Below are 24,058 nucleotides of genomic sequence, written 5' to 3' on the forward strand. Positions count from 1 at the left end.
TGTGTGTGTGTGTGTGTGTGTGTGTGTGTGTGTGTGTGTGTGTGTGTTTGTGTGTAAACTCTCGTGCGCTTTCTTAGGGATGCATTGTATGTTAGTGTTTTAGTATTTAAGTTCTAATCACCAATAATACTAGTGCTTGTACCCACTGGCTGTAGAGAGGGTCCAGAGAGACTGTGCACTTTTGCGTGTGTAGCTATCAGCAATATGAAGGCATTACATCCATGCGTATGTAGTGGTCAACTTTATGGCGGCATTATACATGTGTATATTGTGTTAAGCTTTATTTTAGTCATACACCTGTCTTTCGAATATCGTTAATTTTCTATACTACTGCTGGCTGTTTATATTAAAGATGACAATATAAAATTTTTATTATTATTATGATATCTTAGTAATATGATTGCTATATAATAGTGATGATTGCCTACAAATAGTTCTACTCATGGGGCAGTTATCCCCCAATATTAAGTTATTTATAAAAGGTTAAAATATTAAACAAAGTTTGAGTACACATTTATTTCAAAATAGGGATCTGAGGCCGCAACAGAAAGATGAAAACACAATTTTCATATCATTATATCCTTCTGCCACGGTAATTGTAGTCATCGGCATCTAATTATGCACACATTACACATAAGTGTGTATGTATACATACATATATATATATATATATATATATATATATATATATATATATATATATATATATATATATATATATATATATATATATATATATATATATATAGGCTTTTATAAAACTGCATTGGAAAGTGTATCAAAGTGTAAGAAAAGTGTTGAATGTCACTTATGTAGACAGTCTGACATGTCGACATTCGCCAGAGTATGATAACAATCAGTGCAGAAAGCAATGTTCTCATTTCTTGTCTTCAAACTGTTATTTGTCTGTGAACAATATCTCTTTTTTTTCTTTCTCTGACAGTTTTGTCACGTGTAATTTGGCAAGACAAAGATTGTATTAGTGCACGATAACACTCCTCACTCTATCTTAGCACGTGTATATTTTCCTTGAACTGAATTTTAAAAACAATTCAAGTGGTTTCTAAGATTTTTTTATACCGAAATGTCTGAGTGATATTTTATGAATGGTTGAAATATGTAATCTTGAGGTTATCTTGAGATGATTTCGGGGATTAGCTTCCCCGCGTAATTTTAATTACGGATTAATTCCCCGCCTATTTTTTGTTACTCACCCCTAGGAAGTAGTTCGTAGCAGCTGTCTAACTCCCAGGTACCTATTTACTGCTAGATGAACAGATGCATCAGGGGTGAACGGAACTCTGGCCATTTGTTTCTGTCTCCATCGGGGATTGAACCCGGAACCTCAGGACTACGAATCGCGAGCGCTGTCCGCTCAGCTATCAGGCCCCTTGCAGGAATCATCATTTGTTAGATTTACATATATTTTACGTGTTGTATATATATATATATATATCCTGACGTAAAGGAGAATATATTTAACATACAAAGTAGGGTTCATTAAATATTTTGAGAAATCACATTCGTCAGCGGTCAAGACTATAGAGCTGATCTTCAACATACGTCAGTTGCTCTGCAGCTGCTGACGGTGCAAAAACATCTGTTGATTGTATGAAACATTTCGCAGGTAGGTGTTTTTTTTTAGGTAACATCAGTGCTCATTGTTCCCACAGTTTGACGAGCGTCAGATTTGTAGCGGTATTTCCCTAACCTAGTAAAACCCAGCTGACCTATTACAACCCATTAGTCCAAGGAAGGGGTCGATATTACGTAGCTTTGAATTTGACTCAAACACCTGTAATTTGACAGTGAGGTCCATGACGCCGTTAAACACGGTGCAGGTGTCATTCCACACATATTGCATATGTCATGTCACACGCAACGCAGATAAAACACCATACCCCACTGCACGTGTTTTCCCAGCCTGTTTTTCCCTCGTGTTCTATGTTGAATATTTCTATTGTCCCTTGATTTGCTCCGACATACAGGAGGGAATAACTCATTACTCATAGAGTTTTGACGTAAATATGTTGAGGATGATCGCTTAATGTTATTTCATGACACTAACGAATCAGTCACCAGTTTTTGGTCTGTGTCGGGGGGTAATGGTAATTGTGTTTGTTGGTGACCTCCTGTGTCCTTGTTAAACTTAGGGTTGAGCTGAGAAGATATAGTTTACACCAGGAGGAGAGAGAGACATCTTGGGTACACTTCTGCCGCTCTACACACGCCTTGGGTACACTTCTGCCGCTCTACACACGCCTTGGGTACACTTCTGCCGCTCTACACACGTCTTTGAGATCCAGGAGCAAGACGGTGGTAGAGGCGACTTGAGGCAGCAAATGGAGATGAAAGTGGAGAGGCTGGAAGGTCAGGTAGATGAGCGTCCCGTCAGCAGGGCGAGGAGCAGATCACTGTCACGTCAGGAGGAGCAGGAGCAGTGTCAGCAGGGAGGCAACGGGCACCAGCAGGACGGTGGAGACCCAGGTGGCTGAGTTGCCATGTTGCATGGCAGCTGGCGGGTCACCTGAGGGGGTAGAAGTGATGACACGTGTTACTCTAGTGTTGTTGTTTGGGTTAAATGGGTTCCCTGCTTGCTTGGATTTTTTTTTAACTAGGGGTTAAATGGGTTAAATGGGTTCCCTGCTTGCTTGGATTTTTTTTTTTTTTACTAGGGGTTGGGTTCATAAGGGCTGTCTAATGACGTACCTAGTGAAGCTGCAAACCAGAGCTGTTATTCTGCCTTAGGTCATTTGAAGCCTGCTCTTAGGAGCTCATTTATTTCATAAGAATGTTCTTTGAAATTATCACATAGAGAACTCTAATAGAGGAACTATCGTTAAAACTATTTATCAGTCTCTTTGTCTGATCCTGTCTTTCTGTCTGGCCTCTCTCTCTTTCTCTCCCTCTTCTCACTCTCACTCTATCATTCTCTCTCTCTCTCTCTCTCTCTCTCTCTCTCTCTCTCTCTCTCTCTCTCTCTCTCTCTCTCTCTCTCTCTCTCTCTCTCTCTCTCTCTCTCTCTTCTGATAAGAGATATATATTGTCACTACTTGTAATGACAACATATCTCTTATCACAAACAATTATTTCAAACGCTAGTCAGCTATCAGAATCTCCAGCCCCAGATCACACCAGTCTATTTAACAATTCCATCTAAAGTGGTTTTGGTCAATTTAACGTGTACACAGCGTCAAGGAATGTAAACTATAGATACGGGGTCATGTGACCCAGCACGTACACGGGGTCATCCCAAGCTTCACATATGTACGAGTCCAGTTCAACCTAATTTATGTACGGGGTCAGGTGAGCCTAACATGTACATGTATTTCAGGGTAATTCAATATATAAACTGAGTCAGTTCACCCAATGCAAAAAATATTTGGATAGGGTTGCAGTATTTCAGAATTACAAATGTATATAAATGTTCACTATTCGTTTCCATCATGCCAAGGGCTAAGCAATAAATATGCTGGAAAAATTAAAAACTAAACGAAATCCTAATTAAAACAGTTTTCCATATTGGCAAATACAGTACAAATAAAAGTAGGGATTTAGAAGTGAGCTGTGGTTAAACGAGCTGGTTGTTGTAGAAGGGATTATTCTTAAAATTACCAACAATTATTTTGTTTTAATAAAACAAATTAGACTTTGTCACGGTGCCATATTGGGACGATGCACTATCTTGGTCTAACACAGAGGTTTAATAAAATAAATATGTGAATATTGTGTGTATATAATTAACTGATTTTGAGAATCACTCACTAGTATATATATATATATATATATATATATATATATATATATATATATATATATATATATATATATATATATATATATATATATATATATATGTCGTACCTAGTAGCCAGAACGCACTTCTCAGCCTACTATGCAAGGCCCGATTTGCCTAATAAGCCAAGTTTTCATGAATTAATGTTTTTCGACTACCTAACCTAACTTTTTCGGCTACCTCACCTAACCTAACCTATAAAGATAGGTTAGGTTAGGTTAGGTAGGGTTGGTTAGGTTCGGTCATATATCTACGTTAATTTTAACTCCAATAAAAAAAAATTGACCTCATACATAATGAAATGGGTAGCTTTATCATTTCATAAGAAAAAAATTAGAGAAAATATATTAATTCAGGAAAACTTGGCTTATTAGGCAAATCGGGCCCTGCATAGTAGGCTGAGAAGTGCGTTCTGGCTACTAGGTACGACATATATATATATATATATATATATATATATATATATATATATATATATATATATATATATATATATATATATATATATATATATACATATATATATATATATATATATATATATATATATATATATATATATATATATATATATACATATATATATATATATATATATATATATATATATATATATATATATATACATATATATATATATATATATATATATATATATATATATATATATACATATATATATATATATATATATATATATATATATATATATATATATATATATATATATATATATATATATATAACCTCTTGAATGTTGAGAGAACCTCAAGAGAGAACCTCTTGAATGTTGAGAGAACCTCTTGAATGTTGAACAGCTAAGCCACACCCAACAGAAAGCAGAAACAGCCCAGCTGGTGGAAAAAATAACCACTGCCATGAGTCATTAATATCGTCTAAAAAGAGGAAGTATAATTCTAGTTTCAGTTTTCGTAGGTGCCTACTACCTCGTAGGCCCTAGCCCTACTATGCCTAGTGTGCCTGATGATAATCTGGCACTATGAGTAGGTGCTAACCTACTGAGTACCTTATATATGCACATACTGCATATATATATATATATATATATATATAACTCAGCATGAATGTGTGTCTGCCCATCTCTGTCTCTCGGAGCAGAACCGAAATCAAACAGCATCAATCGGAAAAGCAGGCGAGGCGTGTAGCAGTGAACGAGGGAGCCATCAGTATTCCAGGCAGCACCCGCCACACATCCCTCCTGCGCCATACGCTAAAACCTTAAATTCCGACAGCAAACCCCCGCTGGTCCCACTGGGGGTCAGATTCTGAGGAGGTGCTCACATCCTCCTGCCTCGTCTGCAAGTCAAGTAGTTGGCTGTTGCAACCGTCCCCCCAAGACCTGACTCACCCCCACACTCATGTGAATAAGCCTTATATGAAGGCGATGAGTCACAATCACGTGGCTGAAGTATGTTGACTAATCCACACACTATAAAATGAAGGAACGACGACGTTTCGGTCCGTCCTGGACCATTCTCAAGTCGATTGAGAATGCTCCAAGACTGACCGAATCGTTGTCGTCCTTTCATTTTCTAGTGTGTGGATTGGTCAACATCCTTACATGAAGGTTGAAGCGCTATAGCATGTTATAGTCACCAGTATAGTTACTGGTGAGCTGACTCACTCCTTTATCCTTAATCTCATGTCTTTATATGATAGGTTAAGGGCTATAGCGTGTTGTATTAAGGGTGATTTGACTCACCGCTTCCTGGTACTTGGTAAGCTGACTCTCGCAGAGTACAAAGCTCCGAGGGCAGAATGTTTTCATTGAAAACAGTAAATAAATTTTACTTATCAAATTATTAGGTCCCGTATTTCATTTTATTTAGAAAGGTCCCGGGTATCATAATTAACTATGAAGCAGTTAACACAAAATCCATCTCAATAAGCTAACCTACTCTTGTGAATCAGCTGACCTACGCTGTGAATCAGCTGACCTACGTTCTGAATCAGCTGACCAAAGAGATAACAACAGCACATGCAACTAGGGACCCTAGTGCATTATTCAACACGGTCAGCAATATACTTACATATATACTTACATATATATACTACATGAAAAAAATTGACTAAATATTATGCAGTTCGTAATGAGATGTTTATTTACTAACGTGAAGAGGTTACGTGAGCTATAATGATAACACGAGTCGGAAAATATGTTTATATTAATTACAAAAAATAATATTTACGACTAAGGGGAAACAAATTATAAAAATTGTGAATATGTTCAAGAAAAATTACAGACTGTCCATTATAGAAGGGATGATAATGTGTGAGGTGACAGCATTATAGTTACCATGTGTGTGAAGTCGGAGCATTATATTTACCATGACAGCACTGTAGTTTTTATGAGGAGACAGCATTGTAGTTCCTATGAGGTGACAGCATTGTAGATACTATGACAGCATTGTAGTTATTATGAGGTGAAAGCATTGTAGATACTATGAGACCATTGTAGTTATAATGAGGTGACAGCATTATAGTTGCCATGTGTGAAGTCGGAGCATTATAGGTACCTTGTATGACGTGGACGATGACGTTGTCAGGGCGGCCTGCAGAAGGCCAGCAGGAATAGTTGCCTGAGTCATGGCGCGTGGCCCCGGCCACCGTCAGTGTACTGGTGGTCACGTTACCCACAATGGTGACCACCTTCACCCTCCCGGAGTCCCGGTCCACCAGTCTGTCGCCCTGGTACCACAGCACCAGTCCTGTGGAGGAGCAATACTGTGGTGACTCTCTTGGTAGTGTACCACAGCACCAGTCCTGTGGAGGAGCAATACTGTGGTGACTCTCCTGGTAGTGTACCACAGCACCAGTCCTGTGGAGGAGCAATACTGTGGTGACTCCTGGTAGTGTACCACAGCACCAATCCTGTGGAGGAGCAATACTGTGGTGACTCTCTTGGTAGTGTACCACAGCACCAGTCCTGTGGAGGAGCAATACTGTGGTGACTCCTGGTAGTGTAACACAGCACCAGTCCTGTGGATGAGCAATACTGTGGTGACTCCTGGTAGTGTACCACAGCACCAGTCCTGTGGAGGAGCAATACTGTGGTGACTCTCCTGGTAGTGTACCACAGCACCAGTCCTGTGGAGGAGCAATACTGTGGTGACTCTCCTGGTAGTGTACCACAGCACCAGTCCTGTGGAGGAGCAATACTGTGGTGACTCTCCTGGTAGTGTACCACAGCACCAGTCCTGTGGAGGAGCAATACTGTGGTGACTCTCCTGGTAGTGTACCACAGCACCAGTCCTGTGGAGGAGCAATACTGTGGTGACTCTCCTGGTAGTGTACCACAGCACCAGTCCTGTGGAGGAGCAATACTGTGGTGACTCTCCTGGTAGTGTACCACAGCACCAGTCCTGTGGAGGAGCAATACTGTGGTGACTCTCTTGGCAGTGTACCACAGCACCAGTCCTGTGGAGGAGCAATACTGTGGTGACTCTCCTGGAAGTGTACCACAGCACCAGTCCTGTGGAGGAGCAATACTGTGGTGACTCCTGGTAGTGTACCACAGCACCAGTCCTGTGGAGGAGCAATACTGTGGTGACTCTCCTGGCAGTGTACCACAGCACCAGTCCTGTGGAGGAGCAATACTGTGGTGACTCCTGGTAGTGTACCACAGCACCAGTCCTGTGGAGGAGCAATACTGTGGTGACTCCTGGTAGTGTACCACAGCACCAGTCCTGTGGAGGAGCAATACTGTGGTGACTCTTGGTAGTGTACCACAGCACCAGTACTGTGGAGGAGCAATACTGTGGTGACTCTCTTGGTAGTGTACCACAGCACCAGTCCTGTGGATATATTTTCTTGAACAGAGTTTGACACGTTCCAAATCATCTCAGTTGGGAGATAGGCTTACACTTTCTCCATCTCTCTCTCTCTCTCTCTCTCTCTCTCTCTCTCTCTCTCTCTCTCTCTCTCTCTCTCTCTCTCTCTCTCTCTCTCTCTCTCTCTCTCTCTCTTTCTCTCTCTCTCTCTCTCTCTCTCTCTCTCTCTCTCTCTCTCTCTCTCTCTCTCTCTCTCTCTCTCTCTCTCTCTCTCTCTCTCTCTCTCTCTCTCTCTCTTTCTCTCTCTCTCTCTCTCTCTCTCTCTCTCTCTCTCTCTCTCTCTCTCTCTCTCTCTCTCTCTCTCTCTCTCTCTCTCTCTCTCTCTCTCTCTCTCTCGAATACATACTGTATCTCTTGTCAAATGAATGTACTTTACATAAATAACAATTACTATTACTACTATTATCGCTATGGAATATTTTGAAATTCTGAAACCTACTCAAAAACTCTTGGGAAAACATATCAACGATTTCAGATTTCCTGAATTCGCAAAGGGGGACGATATAAGTGCCGATATTCTTAATGAAGGGCAATTGGGCCGACTCCGACCAGCCCAGGTGTTGCACCAACCCTACAAAAATCCCCTTAAAATGTGAGACTTGGCCCAAGCGTCTAGCCTCGTAAAGACACAGACAGATACATTCTTTTGTAGATTTACATCGATATATCCATTAATAGATATAGATATTAATACATACAACAATTTGCACACTAATTTCACCTCTGAATAATGTAGGTTACGTGAACCCTGCAACCAAGCCGGCCATTGGGAATGCACCTCAAAAATATTAAACTATTGTTCATTGAATTATATATAATTTTAATAAACTATTGTTCATTGAATTATATATAATTACCATACGTTATGTAAATTGTCTAATTAACTGTTGCACAATTTTTTTATCCTGATCTATATACTGGTTAAATATTATGTTATGTTGAAATAGAGCAAAGCTCTCTTGGCAACTAGCATTATACGATAGATTATAAGTATTACACACTTGACAGATGACACTATACAATACAGAATCACACACTTGACGGCTGACACTATACAATACAGTGTTACACACTTGACAACTGACACTATACAATACAGTATCACACAGTTGACTGCTGACACTATATAATACAGTATCGCACACTTGACAGCTGATACTCTACACTACAGAATCAAACACTTGACAGCTGACACTATACAATACAGTATCATTTGACAGCTGACACTATATAATACAGTATCGCACACTTGACAGCTGACACTTACAATACAGTATCGCACACCTGACAGCTGACACTATACAATACAGTATCGCACACTTTACAGCTGACACTATACAATACAGTATCACACACTTGACAGCTGACATTTACAATACAGTATCGCACACTTTATAACTGACACTATACAATACAGTATCACACACTTGACAGCAGACACTATACAATACAGTATCGCACACTTGACAGCTGACACTATAGAATACAGTATCGCACATTTGACAGCTGACTTCAATAATACAGTATCGCACACTTGACAGCTGACTTCAGTAATACAGTATCGCACACTTGGCAGCTGACTTCAGTAATACAGTATCGCACACTTGACAGCTGACTTCAGTAATACAGTATCGCACACTTGACAGCTGACTTCAGTAATACAGTATCGCACACTTGACAGCTGACTTCAGTAATACAGTGTCACACACTTGACAGCTGACACTATAATACAGTATCGCACACTTGACAGCTGCCACTGTGCAATAGAGTATCACACTCTTGAGAGTTGATGCTACACAGTTCATTATTTCACAAACTTAACATTTACAATTATTCATTTCGATATAAAACTCTTGACAGATGACAGTAAAATAAAGTGTCAAACTCCTGACAGATGACACTGTATTCACGTTGAGTTGTGAGCTGATGTGTTCTTTGACTCATCAACATGATATTCAACAGTGTAATACATCCAGCATGATTTCTAGAGCAACATGATTTCTAGAGTTGAATCATCAAAGTGTTCACATAAAAAAGCTGTCATTAATTTTCCTTGGGGAAGGGACACTTTCAGTGATATATCTGTGCCCAAGCGTTCTGGAGGACGCCAATATATTTTCCTTATACGGCTGTTCATCTTTCGTACCACAGAACATCGTCCTGGCCACGCCACTGAGTTAAAGAATCTATAGGTTATAGAATGTATTGATTACACAGTCACTATCTGAGATAACGTTTAATCTCTCATTACAAATATTTGAGTCTTTGTAACATGTATTCCTGTATATATACACAAGTACAGATTTCTGTAAGAAAATATCTGGATTACAACATACACATGAACCTATATTGTACGTGTTAGGGTTTCCTAAATGCATAATTTTTAATCCTGCCTTGCTCTTATATAAATGGAACTTAAAACTTAAATTAATACAAATTGACCCTTAATTTAAATCTTAAAATAATACAATTAATACAACATCCAAAGTAGGAAAAATATTGTTGTTAACAATTTCAAAATCAAAATCAAAACCTCAGTTATCTAGAATTGTTTAGGAAGAATTAATACCTAAACCAAGCATGTCATCACATCTATGTTCCAGACAACCAGCATTTCCATATTATACTTTGCTGGGAAGATTAGTCTCAAAATATTCCATGTATAAGGTAAGTAACGTAGGGAATATTGGCTTCCACATTGGCACTTTTTCTCGCGTCGACAAATTTCATGCAAATACGTGCTTAAAACTTATGTATGCATATATGAATGAGATACATACAACTCATCAGGGATGACACGTGGATACGCAACTCACCAGGGATGACACATGGACACACAACTCACCAGGGATGACACATGGACACACAACTCACCAGGGATGACACATGGACACACAACTCACCAGGGATGACACATGGACACACAACTCACCAGGGATGACACATGGACACACAACTCACCAGGGATGACACATGGACACACAACTCACAAGGGATGACACATGGACACACAACTCACCAGGGATGGCACATGGACACACAACTCACCAGGGATGACACATGGACACACAACTCACCAGGGATGACACATGGACACACACAACTCACCCGGGATGACACATGGACACACAACTCACAAGGGATGACACATGGACACACAAGTCACCAGGGATGGCACATGGACACACAACTCACCAGGGATGACACATGGACACACAACTCCCCAGGGATGACACATGGACACACAACTCATCAGGGATGACACATGGACACACAACTCACCAGGGATGACACATGGACACACACAACTCATCAAGGATGACACATGAACACACAACTCACCAGGGATGACACATGAACCCACAACTCACCAGGGATGACACATGGACACATAACTCACCAGGGATGACCAGCTCTTCCTTGATGACACACTCAAGACTGACGGTGCTGCCCATCTGGACGTACATCGTCTCCTTCCCCAAGATGTTGGCCCGAGCCTCTGAGGAAACACACACACCAAAACATCTCAAGTACAGCTCAAGGTGTATAACATCCAGGTGCATGCAGCTTGCAATACCTGCAAACGGGTCCTACTACCATGTGAAGATTGCAGCTGGTGGCAGAAAATGGTCAATTTTTGACAGACACTGTAATGTAACCAATAAACTGTTAACCCATCCGTTTCATTACAACAAATGTTAACAAAAGACAGACTGTCTACGTACTTTGTATTTTGTTTACAGTTTCAATGCGTTTGTATTAACATCAATTAAATATACACTGGCTTCTCCAATTATCGTCTTGTATTAATCGTGGAATGTCAAGAGAGGAGCAAATGACGATAAACTTGGTAATATACCTAATACACTAGGCATTGTAATACTCACTAAACCTGGTATTGAATACCCATTAAATCTGGCATTTTAATATCCACTAAACCTGGCATTGTAATACCCACTAAACCTGGCATTCGTATGGTTTCAACCTATTATCACCTTAGCTCACAGTCACCTGACATCACAGTCATTCCTCATACCTCAACAGCGGTGAACTCCCTTCAACCTCAGTCATCATTCTCGCAAGTTCCCTTAAGGTAGCCTACATGTACTTAACTGAACCTGCTGAATCTAATGACAAAAATTATTTAATGTAGCATTTTCCCGTTCCCAGACAACTGCTTTAGTGCCAATACAAGATGAAGATGGGAATAGCCGGGAAGATTATGCTGGAATATATATATGGCTGACGTAGGTCTTTGTTTCTTATGTAGGTCTTATTTTCCTTAAGTGATTCCTTAGTCTCATATTTTCCTATGAGATTTTTCAAACATTCCCCAGAAAAGTTTCTCGACTTGCCCATGTGGAAGGTCCAGGAGCACGGTACGGGGTCGTGTGCTGGAACACTGACATATTCAAATGATTTGACTGAATATAAATTTGAGTTTAAGCAAGAATTCGTGATAACATTGACTTTTGTCTCCTAAGAAAAACGCGAGTCTCGATAGACTGTCAAATATAAGTCGGCAAATAGTTTCTAGTTCCTAATTCTCTTCTACTGTGTGATTTAGCATCAGATTGATATTTTTTGGTTGAGAACTCACTCGGTATTCAGCTCCTTTCCTGATGAATATCCTGATGAATATCCTGATGAATATGGAACATAATATTCTCCAGCTCGAGGAAATATAATTTTTTTTTGTTCAGACCTGCTTACATTAAGCCAAGCTCATTTGCATTTCTTCCGACAAAGAAAATTGTGAATCTTTAAGTTTGAGAAGAGCAAATATTATTTTTGCCTCAAGATATTTTTAACTGTTACAGAACAGTTCAGACTGCTACACAGTCTGAACTATGACGAGGAGCCGCCGTCCAGAGGCAGTTATTGATCCAGGAGACTGTCGTGTAGACACAGTCAGTGTTCCGTGTGTAGACACAGTCAGTGTTCCGGTGCTCTTCCAGTCAGGAGCTATTGCTGGTTACTAATGAAACAGTGTGTACTCACCTAGATGTTCTTGTGTGGTCGAACTAGGCTTCTTCCCGCCAAACACACACCGAAACTACGACGTTGGTACAACGTTCGAACCAGTTTGAACACCTCCTAACCAGTTATAACAACCAATATAGCAAGTTGTAACACCGTTCTAATACGTCATAAACACGTTAAGCCAAGATGTAACAACTTTATTACTAGTTGTAACAAGTGGAAAATAGAGACAGTTTCGGTTTGTGTTTCCAGGGTTGGCCCCGCCTTCCGAACGTCCTTAGATTACTGCATGTAGTTTTTTTTTTGAGATATATACAAGAGTTGTTACATTCTTGTACAGTCACTAGTACGCGTAGCGTTTCGGGCTATTCCAAAATTCCATTTCCCTGGAATACGATCCCCGCCGCGAAGAATCGTTTTTACAACCCAGTACACATTTTACTGTTGAGTTAAACAGAGGCTACAGTTAAGGATTTGCGCCCAGTAAATCCTCCCCGACCAGGATACGAACCCATGACAAAGCGCTCGCGAAACGCCAGGCGAGTGTCTTACCACTGCACCACGGGGACTGATACAGATTCACGTACAGAGGACGTGATTCATTTCTCACGCTTTTATAATGTTCACATATACAATTTTGAATCGAATTAGCTGTAACGACTTGTACATCTAACCTGTTCCACTTATTGACAGCTCTGACATTGTAAACGTTCTCATTTATTTCTATACGACAGATATGTGTCTGTAGTTCCCTCTATGACCCCCTTGTTCTGCTGTTCCTAGCTATGAACAAAACTGATTTGTGTACTTTATCAATTTCTCTTAGAATCTTGAATGCTGTTGTCATGTCCCCCTCTACATCTCATTTCCTCCAGTGTGGTAAGGTCCAATTTTCTCAGTCATTCCTCATAGCTCAATTCGTTAATCTCAGAAAGGGGTCTCGTTGCATATCTTTGGAGCTTTTCTAGTTTCACCATGTCTTTTTCAAGTAAGGGGTTCCATGCTGGAGATGCATATTCAAGAGTGGGTCTCACCTTTGCTGCATATAGGGCTTTGATTGCCCTTTGTCCAAGTTCCTGAAGGATACACGGACTTTGGCCTTTATGCCATATGCTGCATATGATATAAAGGCCGAAGTCCTGGGGTTGTACCAGGAATGACCCGTGACTGACCTACGACGGTGAAGTTGTACCAAGAGTGACCCGTGACTGACCTACGACGGTGAGGTTGTACCAAGAGTAACCCGTGACTGACCTACGACGGTGAGGTTGTACCAAGAGTGACCCGTGACTGACCTACGACGGTGAAGTTGTACCAAGAGTGACCCGTGACTGACCTACGACGGTGAGGTTGTACCAAGAGTGACCCGTGACTGACCTACGACGGTGAGGTTGTACCAGGAGTGACCCGTGACTGACCTACGACGGTGAAGTTGTACCAAGAGTGACCCGTGACTGACCTACGACGGTGAGGTTGTACCAAGAGTGACCCGTGACTGACCTACGACGGTGAGGTTGTACCAAGAGTGACCCGTGACTGACCTACGACGGTGAGGTTGTACCAGGAGTGACCCGTGACTGACCTACGACGGTGAGGTTGTACCAAGAGTGACCCGTGACTGACCTACGACGGTGAAGTTGTACCAAGAGTGACCCGTGCCTGACCTACGACGGTGAGGTTGTACCAAGAGTGACCCGTGACTGACCTACGACGGTGAGGTTGTACCAAGAGTGACCCGTGACTGACCTACGACGGTGAGGTTGTACCAGGAGGCGAGGGGGGGCTGGGTGTTGACCTGGCAGGAGTAGCTCCCGGCGTCTCGGGGCTGAGAGTATCTGATGGTCAGGGTCCACGAGTCCTTCAGGTGAGTGACGCTGACCCGCGAGTCTGATGAGAAGGTCACCTGACCTGAGCTGAGCACGTGTAGGTCGCGACCCCTGATCCACGACACCTGTGTACGGGACACCTGTCAGTCTGGACACCTGTTAGGCTGGACACCTGTCAGTCTGGACACCTGTCATCCTGGACACCTGTCAGTCTGGACACCTGTCAGGCTGGACACCTGTCAGTCTGGACATCTGTCAGGCTGGACACCTGTCAATCTGGACACCTGTCAGGCTGGACACCTGTCAGTTTGGACATCTGTCAGTCAGGACACCTGTCAATCTGGACACATGTCAGTCTGGACACCTGTCAGGCTGGACACCTGTCAGTTTGGACATCTGTCAGTCAGGGCATCTGTCAATCTGGACACATGTCAGTCTGGACACCAGTTAGTATGGACACATGTCAGTCTGGACACCAGTTAGTATGGACATCTGTCAGTGGTTAGGTTCAGTCATATATCTACATTAGTTTTAAATAAAATTAAAAAAAAATTAACTCATAATGAAATGGATATCTTTATCAATTCATAAGAAAAAATATATAAATTCAGGAAAACTTGGCTTATTAGGCAAATCGGGCCTTGCATAGTAGGCCGAGAAGTGTGTTCTGGCTACTAGGTACGACATATATATATATATATATATATATATATATATATATATATATATATATATATATATATATATATATATATATATATATATATATATATATATTACCCAACATTCTTATTGATGAACATGTCCAGTTCTTCCTTTCTATTTAATTAACTTTGCAAGTTTCTATTTGTTAACTTTTAATTTGGTGTTCCGGGTGCAGCCTATCAACTTCTGGAGGGTTATTAGGTCCACCCCGAAAGCCTACTGGCAACCATGAAGTATATTTTAGTCAAGAACTATAATAAACTTTCAGTGAATACATCACCGAGAAATTATGCTCACGTTACGTTGTATATATCTCTATGTTGACTACCTATACGACCTGTCGCTTACCTGCCTGTTGGCCAAATGCTTGACTATGCAGGTGAGGGCTGCGGTCTGGCCGGCCCTGACTGTGACGTGCCTGGTGGGGGGCTCCAGGAAACTGGGTCCCTCTCGTTCCCTCTCATCGTTGTTCTCGTTGAGCGACCCTTCGCTGGTGCCGGTTCCAGGCTCCTGCTTCAGGTTGTGGATCACGTTCTGTAGCTCTCTGGGGTTCGCCTGGTCCGTCTGGGTGGCGTGGGTCGCCTCACTCCCACCAACCACTGCAACTAAGAGCAAATACATACGTCAACTCCTGACTATTAGCTAATACGAGTATTTATTGCGGTGGGGCTGTCTTTGAAATCCGTGTTCAGGAAATTGTGGCCGACTGATATCCGGCCTCCAGCCGCATACGGAAAATTGCTACCGGCTCGCTGGATGCAAAAAAGAGAGAGTACAGAGAATGAGACGCAATACCGCGGTGGAACGCAAATAACCGAACTCCTTACACATGAAATGAAAGAAAAGTGACGTCTTTGCCGCCCGTCTTCAACACTCATGACGATTTCGTAAAAGCTCCACGACATATATTCAACAAACACTTACCCAAGTACTTCCGAACCTTTACACCTTTTCTCAATCTTTGACGGCTTTGTCTTCCTTTATTAAACGGTGTAGGAGCATCGAAACTTCCCAAACAAATGTTATCATTGTTATAAACATGCTTCTGGTGCTCTGGAGCGTGTGAACGATTTAATAAATGTAAACCAAGCCGCCAAAAATGTAAACAAATCCGCCAAAAATGTAAACAAAGCCGCCAAAAATGTAAATAAAGCCGCCAAAAATGTAAACCAAACCGCCAAAAATATAAACAAATCCGCCAAAAATGTAAACCAAGCCGCAAAAATGTAAACAAATCCGCCAAAAATGTAAACCAAACCGCCAAAAATATAAACAAAACCACCAAAAATGTAAACAAAGCCGCCAAAGATTGACAAAAGATATACGGGTTCGTATTGACTTGCGTTATACACTTCTTGATGAGGGCGGACCGGCGAAGTGTGGTCCCTTTTCCCTCGTGTATGTGGAGCGGGTAATTGACGAAGAGAGTCTTCGTGAGAACATGGAGGTCTGAGAGGCTGTAACCCTCAGGACGTCTACCATCATGGGAGCCGAGGTGCTGATGGACTCCACCTCCTGATTAAGCTCTGACGAAGCATATTACCTAGAGATAAGTTTTTTTGTAGCTATAACTATAGATAATATTTAAATACAGTACCAAATAGTGATTCCAGTCTGGGGGAGGGGGAATACTTCTCCATAACACCAAATGCCGTTGTCTGGGGGGAGGAATACTTCCCCACAACAGCAAATACCGTTGTCTGGGGGTAGAATATATCCCCACAACACCAGATACCGTTGTCTGGGGGAAGAATACTTCCCCACAACAGCAAATACCGTTGTCTGGGGGAAGAATACTTCCCCACAACAGCAAATACCGTTGTCTGGGGGTAGAATATATCCCCACAACACCAGATACCGTTGTCTGGGGGAAGAATACTTCCCCACAACAGCAAATACCGTTGTCTGGGGGAAGAATACTTCCCCACAACAGCAAATACCGTTGTCTGGGGGAGGAATACTTCCCCACAACAGCAAATACCGTTGTCTGGGGGAGGAATACTTCCCCACAACAGCAAATACCGTTGTCTGGGGGAAGAATACTTCTCCACAACACCAAATGCCGTTGTCTGGGGGAAGAATACTTCCCCACAACAGCAAATACCGTTGTCTGGGGGTATAATACCTCTCCACAACAGCAAATACCGTTGTCTGGGGGGACGAATACTTCTCCATAACACCAAATACCGTTGTCTGGGGGAAGAATACTTCCCCACAACAGCAAATACCGTTGTCTGGGGGAGGAATACTTCCCCACAACAGCAAATACCGTTGTTTGGGCGCCCTGACGCCGGCCTGTGGATGCTCTCACTTTAGGTCTGGTCAAAGAGGATCACTGGTGTTGTTCGCCTGTAAACGTAATTACTTGTTTGGTTCGAGAACTCTTATTCTCTTTTACTCTATATTTTGTGTTTTCTCTCAAAATTAGCGTGTGTATGTGTATGTCTTGTGGGTAGATACTCATATGCACGTTTGTATGTGTTCGGCATCTGTTCGTGGCATCTCTACGTATGTATAAATGTTTGTATGTATATATGACTGCATTCATAATTATATATATATAATGTGTGCTACAAGAGAGAGAATGTTTGTCACTCTGTTTATTTGTCCAAAGCTGCAAGTTAGATGCTTGGTCTAGCACCAAGCATCTGACTTCTGGCTACTAGATACAATATATATATATATATATATATATATATATATATATATATATATATATATATATATATATATATATATATATATATGTCGTACCTAGTAGCCAGAACGCACTTCTCTGCCTACTATGCAAGGCTCGATTTGCCTAATAAGCCAAGTTTTCATGAATTAATTGTTTTTCGACTACCTAACCTACCTAACCTAACCTAACCTAACTTTTTCGGCTACCTAACCTAACCTAACCTATAAAGATAGGTTAGGTTAGGTTAGGTAGGGTTGGTTAGGTTCGGTCATATATCTACGTTAATTTTAACTCCAATAAAAAAAAATTGACCTCATACATAATGAAATGGGAAGCTTTGTCATTTCATAAGAAAAAAATTTGATAAAATAGATTGATTCAGGAAAACTTGGCTTATTAGGCAAATCGGGCCTTGCATAGTAGGCTGAGAAGTGCGTTCTGGCTATTAGGTACGACATATATATATATATATATATATATATATATATATATATATATATATGTCGTACCTAGTAGCCAGAACTCACTTCTCAGTCTACTATTCAAGGCCCGATTTGCCTAATAAGCCAAGTTTTCCTGAATTAATATATTTACTATAATTTTTTTCTTATGAAATGATAAAGCAACCCTTTTCTCTATGTATGAGGTCATTTTTTTTTAATTGGAGTTAAAATTAACGTAGATATATGACCGAACCTAACCAACCCTACCTAACCTAACCTAACCTATATTTATAGGTAAGGTTAGGTTAGGTAGCCAAAAAAAGCTAGGTTAGGTTAGGTTAGGTAGGTTAGGTAGACGAAAAAACATTAATTCATGAAAACTTGGCTTATTAGGCAAATCGGGCCTTGAATAGTAGGCTGAGAAGTGCGTTCTGGCTATTAGGTACGACATATATATATATATATATATATATATATATATATATATATATATATATATGTCGTACCTAGTAGCCAGAACTCACTTTTCAGCCTACAATGCAAGGCCCGATTTGCCTAATAAGCCAAGTTTTCATGAATTAATATATTTTCTCTAATTTTTTTCTTATGAAATGATAAAGCAACCCATTTCATTATGTAAGATATCAATTTTTTTTATTGGAGTTCAAATTAACGTAGATATATGACCGAACCTAACCAACCCTACCTAACCTAACCTAACCTATCTCTATAGGTTAGGTTAGGTTAGGTAGCCGAAAAAGTTTGGTTAGGTTAGGTTAGGTAGGTTAGGTAGTCGAAAAGCAATTAATTCATGAAAACTTGGCTTATTAGGCAAATCGGGCCTTGCATAGTAGGCTGAGAAGTGAGTTCTGGCTACTAGGTACGACATATATATATATATATATATATATATATATATATATATATATATATATATATATATATATATATATATATATATATATGCAAGGTCTTATTTCCCTAAAAAGTCGAGTTTTCCTTAAATTATATATTTTTCTAAACAAATTCTTATCGAATGATAAAGCTTTTCATTATGTTAGATATGATTTACGTTTTGGTTTAATTGGAGTTAAAACGAAAATAGAGATATGACCAAGCCTAACCTATCCTAACCTAGCCAACCTAATATAATTAAGGTACTATTTCAAGTTCTTTATATAATATAATAATATTAGTTTAAATCAAATAATTTAAAATTTTTGCTGAAAATAACGAAAATCACTCTGCCAGTTAGGCAAATCGGGCCTTGAATACTAGGCCAAGCAGTATGCTTACCAAGTGATTGTTCGAGGCTGCAGAGGAGAGAGGAGAGAGGGGGGTAGGGGTGGGAAAAGAAGAGGTAAGATGGGAGAGAAGCAGGAGGTGGGAAGGAAGAGGAGGGATGGACTGGAAGGTAGGGAGAACAGCAGACTATCCCCGGGCACAGCCGGGTACCTCTCCTAGTTATCTATCCACCACAGCATCACGCTTCAGATAAACATGAGTGCAATTATGAATTGTCTTCATAGAAAAGATAAAATAATTCACATATCGTGTAGAAGTAATTATTAAAAAAATGAAAATGAGTAAGTTCACATTTCATCGATGTTAATAACAAAATTTATATGATTTTTGTAAAAAAAAATTAATGTCAGAAGGTCAGAAAACATGAAAACGCTTTCTATTTAAATTTACTGCCAGGAGCGTTATTGAAATTATAATGGCATTTGATAAATTATAATAAAAAGGAGTAATAATCGTTTGATGTCCAATAAAATAAAGAATATAATTTTATTTTTTATTTGTCAAAAATCTGTTGCAAGTACCCGTCATTAGCGTCTTTCTATCTCTTGCATTGCTTCGTTTTATATTAAAATGTGCATTCTGTTTGAGGATAGGAAATTATATTCTGCTGAACGTAAGGGCTGTTGGCTGGCTGGCTGGCTGGCTGGCTGGCTGGCTGGCTGGCTGGCTGGCTGACTGGCTGGCTGGCTTGGCTGGCTAGCTGGCTGGCTGGTTAGCTACCTGGTTGGCTGGCAGGCTGGCTGGTTGGTTGGCATTTTGGGATGGGATTGAAAGTGGTAAAGACGGGGGCTGTGAAGGGTGATGATGATAATATGTGAAAGATCAGAAGCACTGAAGGGCCAACAAATGCGATGTAAGGGCGGGATGGGACAGTACTTCAGGAAAGGAAGAGGAAAAACAAGGTGGGGACAGAATACTGATTGATTAACCAACCACGCGTTCCTCTCCCACCACAGACGAACAGTGATCTCATGTTTGTACTGAGATGGAGAAAGATGCCCACAATGACCAGAGGGGAACTGCTCGGTGGCTGTGTAGTTACGAGGTGTTTTTAGCGAGATGGGAAGGGTGTTTACAATGTGAGAGGGGAGCATGTATGGATGCTCCCCTCTCTCTTACACACACAGGTGTTGCTCCAATGACACGTGAAAATTTAAATGGCAAGTGGAAAATACGTATGGGAGGGGTGTGGACAAATCGTGTTGTGGTGGGAGGCTTGAGTCCAAAGGTCTCATAATCCCTCTCGGGGAATCGAAACCGGGTCATATGCCGACGGCGCTACAGTTCACCATCCTTAGGGGACCGAGATCAGGCATGCTAGTCATTTACGAAATATTTTTACAGGAAATCTGAAATAATCCGGAGAATTTCCTGATTAGAATTAATGAGTTCCAAAAAGTTTCTCCTCTGACGTCAACAATTTTGTTTACACGACGCTCGACCTTCCTGCCAGACGAGAGACTCTAGAGAGAGCTTCACTGAGACTCTAGAGAGAGCTTTACTGAGACTCTAGAGAGAGCTTTACTGAGACTCTAGAGAGAGCTTTACTGAGACTCTAGAGAGAGCTTTACTGAGACTCTAGAGAGAGCTTTACTGAGACTCTAGAGAGAGCTTTACTGAGACTCTAGAGAGAGCTTTACTGAGACTCTAGAGAGAGCTTTACTCAGACTCTAGAGAGAGCTTTACTGAGACTCTAGAGAGAGCTTTACTCAGACTCTAGAGAGAGCTTTACTGAGACTCTAGAGAGAGCTTTACTCAGACTCTAGAGAGAGCTTTACTCAGACTCTAGAGAGAGCTTTACTCAGACTCTAGAGAGAGCTTTACTCAGACTTTAGAGAGAGCTTTACTGAGACTCTAGAGAGAGCTTTACTGAGACTCTAGAGAGAGCTTTACTGAGACTCTAGAGAGAGCTTTACTGAGACCCTAGAGAGAGCTTTACTGAGACTCTAGACAGAGCATTACAGAGACTCTAGAGGCTTTACTAAGATCACAGAGATTGCCTTACAAAAATTGGAGATAGCTTTAATAGTACTAGGGAGAGAGCTTTACTACGACTGGAGATAGCTTTACTGCCACTCTGGAGAGAGCTTTACTGTAACACTGGAGAGAGAGCTTTACTGCCACTCTGGATAGAACTTTACTGCCACTCTGAAGAGAGCTTTACTGCCACTCTGGAGAAAGCTTCACTGCCACACTGGAGAAAGCTTTACTGCCACTCTGGAGAGAACTTTACTGAGACTCACTGGGAGAGCTTTACAAAAACTCTGTAAGAGAAGTTTACTTTGGTTCTGTGAGAGCGCTTTGTTTTGATACTGTGATAGAGCTTCAATAAAACTCTCTGAGAGATTCAATAAAGTTTCAAAGAGAGCTTTACTAAAACTTTGTCGAGAGCTTTGCAAAATAATGGTGAAAGAGCTTTACTAAGATTTTGCGAAGAGCTTTACTATTAATATGTGAAGAGCTTAACTAAGACTCTGTGATAGATTTTTTCTAAGACTCTGCAAGAAAGCTTTACTAAGACTGTGAGACACTTTACTAAGACTGTAAGAGAGCTTTAATAACACTGTGAAAGAGCTTTACTAAGACTGTAAGACACTTTACTAAGACTGTGAGAGAGCTTTTCTAAGACTGTAAGAGAGCTTTACTAAGACTCTGTGAGAGATTTACAAAGACTGTGAGAAAGTTTATTAAGTATATGAGAGAGCTTTACCAATACTCTGAGAAAACTTTACTAAGACTCTGTGAAAGAGCTTTACTAAAAGTGTGGGAGAGCTTTACTAAAAATCTACTAGAGAGCTTTACCAAAATTCGAAAAAAGTTTTACTAAAGTTCCGAGGAAAGCTTTATCGTAAAGCAATAAAGGACGTATGGTAAATAGATACACTTTATATGTGAAATAACACAGATGGGTTGTGTTAGATCTCTGTTTTTTTCATGATGTTGATCCTGCAACTGTTCTCCCACACCTGTCTCCCCACACCTGTTCCTCCACACCTGGTCTCACACACGTGTTATCACACGCACGTGTTTTCACACATAATATTCCTACACCTGGCCTCTCACACCCACAACATATTCCACACCAGCTTTCCCACACTTGTTCCCCCACATCTTTTTCCCATAGCTGTTTTTTCACACATATTATCCCACACCTGCCATCCAGTACCTGTTCTTCCTACCCTACCTGTCTTCCCACACCAGTTTTCCCATACCTGCTCTCCCACAAATGTTCTACTATACGTGTCCTCCAACCCCTGTTGGAGCTAACACAAGCTTCCCGTCACTTGTTCTTCCAATCCTCTTCTCCCACACACCTGTCTCGACAGAATGCCGTCACTTCTCATCCGCCCCCTGTCCCACTAATTTGAAACACGACCTCGCTATTTCTTTATTTTTACCGTCTCTCTCACAAGTTATGTGTGCCTTCGTTATCAAGGGCCACATGTGTGTGCGCTGGCTACGAGAGTACCGTCCGAGGCAGGTGTGTGTACAACTGTTGCCTGAATGGGGGAGGGAGAGAAGGGAGGGTGGGTTGTGGATAATGTGGTCGGAGTGTTCTGAGTGGCGGAGTCCCCCGCCAAACGAGTCATTCTTTTACGTCAAGAGAGGAAGAGAGAGGGAGGTAAGATGGACGTGCTTTTAGCTCTGAGCTCTTGATTAGTTCCGGTGAGTCAATTAAGACTCCGGGTCTCCACATCCCCACCACAGTGGCGAAATGTGATTGGCCAAGACCTACCTCGAGATTGCAGGAGGTGGCAAGGTCCGCAAGGATTCGAGTCTTGACCTTAGTGGTGGGCGGATATCAGTCTGTGTAAATCCCAGGTTGACAGTTAATCAATCTTCTGGGAAAGTTTGTCCCCTCGCTGGAAGCTGCGAGAAGACGTCGACGCTGGTGAAGACAATTTCTGAGATGATTTTGGACCGACAAAGGAGTTCCTGATGCAACAAAATCATTCACAACTATTGTACTGGGTTGCGGTTGCAACTGTGCGCCTCCGAGCTCGTAGGATCGAGGCTCTGAAGGCGAATTTATAGACTTAAGCTGGCGGTTCGTTATTAACGTTATCAAGGAGGCGGGATGGGCGTCAGTTGCAAGTGCGCGGTGCAGAAAACTGCGCTGGCCAGCCTAAACGTGACTCGGTGAGTAATTGTTAAAACCTCAGACAAGAAGGCATGTGGGCTGTGCCCTCTGTGAGATCTATGGCTCTGTGGAGCAGCCTCATAGTTATGCCTCAGCCTCAGCCTCGTGTTGTTAATCTCCCAATAAGCGTAACTCATTACCACTACATTGTAACACTGACCTTACGCACCTGTTCATCTACACCACTTCTTCCTCACTTGCTCTCACACAGCTCACGCAGGAAACAGTAACTGTGAGGGGGAAGACATCAGAGTGGCGAGAAGTTACCAGTGGAGTCCCACAGGGCTCTATACTTGGACCTATCTTTTTTTCTGATATATTTAAACGA

General features: G+C 41.2%; 1 protein-coding gene across 1 annotated transcript in view; it reads right to left on the bottom strand.

The window, feature by feature from the left end:
• Positions 1–526: 526 nt before the first annotated feature.
• The window catches only part of LOC138351872 (zwei Ig domain protein zig-8-like), a 42,888-nt gene continuing 19,356 nt past the window's right edge, over positions 527–24,058 (bottom strand). The window contains exons 2-6 of the mRNA XM_069303879.1: positions 15,510–15,766; positions 14,377–14,581; positions 11,048–11,146; positions 6,334–6,525; positions 527–2,527 (exon numbers count right to left, since the gene is read on the bottom strand). Of these exons, the coding sequence (XP_069159980.1) occupies positions 2,418–2,527; positions 6,334–6,525; positions 11,048–11,146; positions 14,377–14,581; positions 15,510–15,766 (863 nt within the window). The 3' untranslated portion in view covers positions 527–2,417. The remainder of the gene's footprint in view (positions 2,528–6,333; positions 6,526–11,047; positions 11,147–14,376; positions 14,582–15,509; positions 15,767–24,058) is intronic.

The sequence above is a fragment of the Procambarus clarkii genome, chromosome 51 (assembly GCF_040958095.1).
Source record: "Procambarus clarkii isolate CNS0578487 chromosome 51, FALCON_Pclarkii_2.0, whole genome shotgun sequence".
NCBI lineage: Eukaryota > Metazoa > Arthropoda > Malacostraca > Decapoda > Cambaridae > Procambarus > Procambarus clarkii.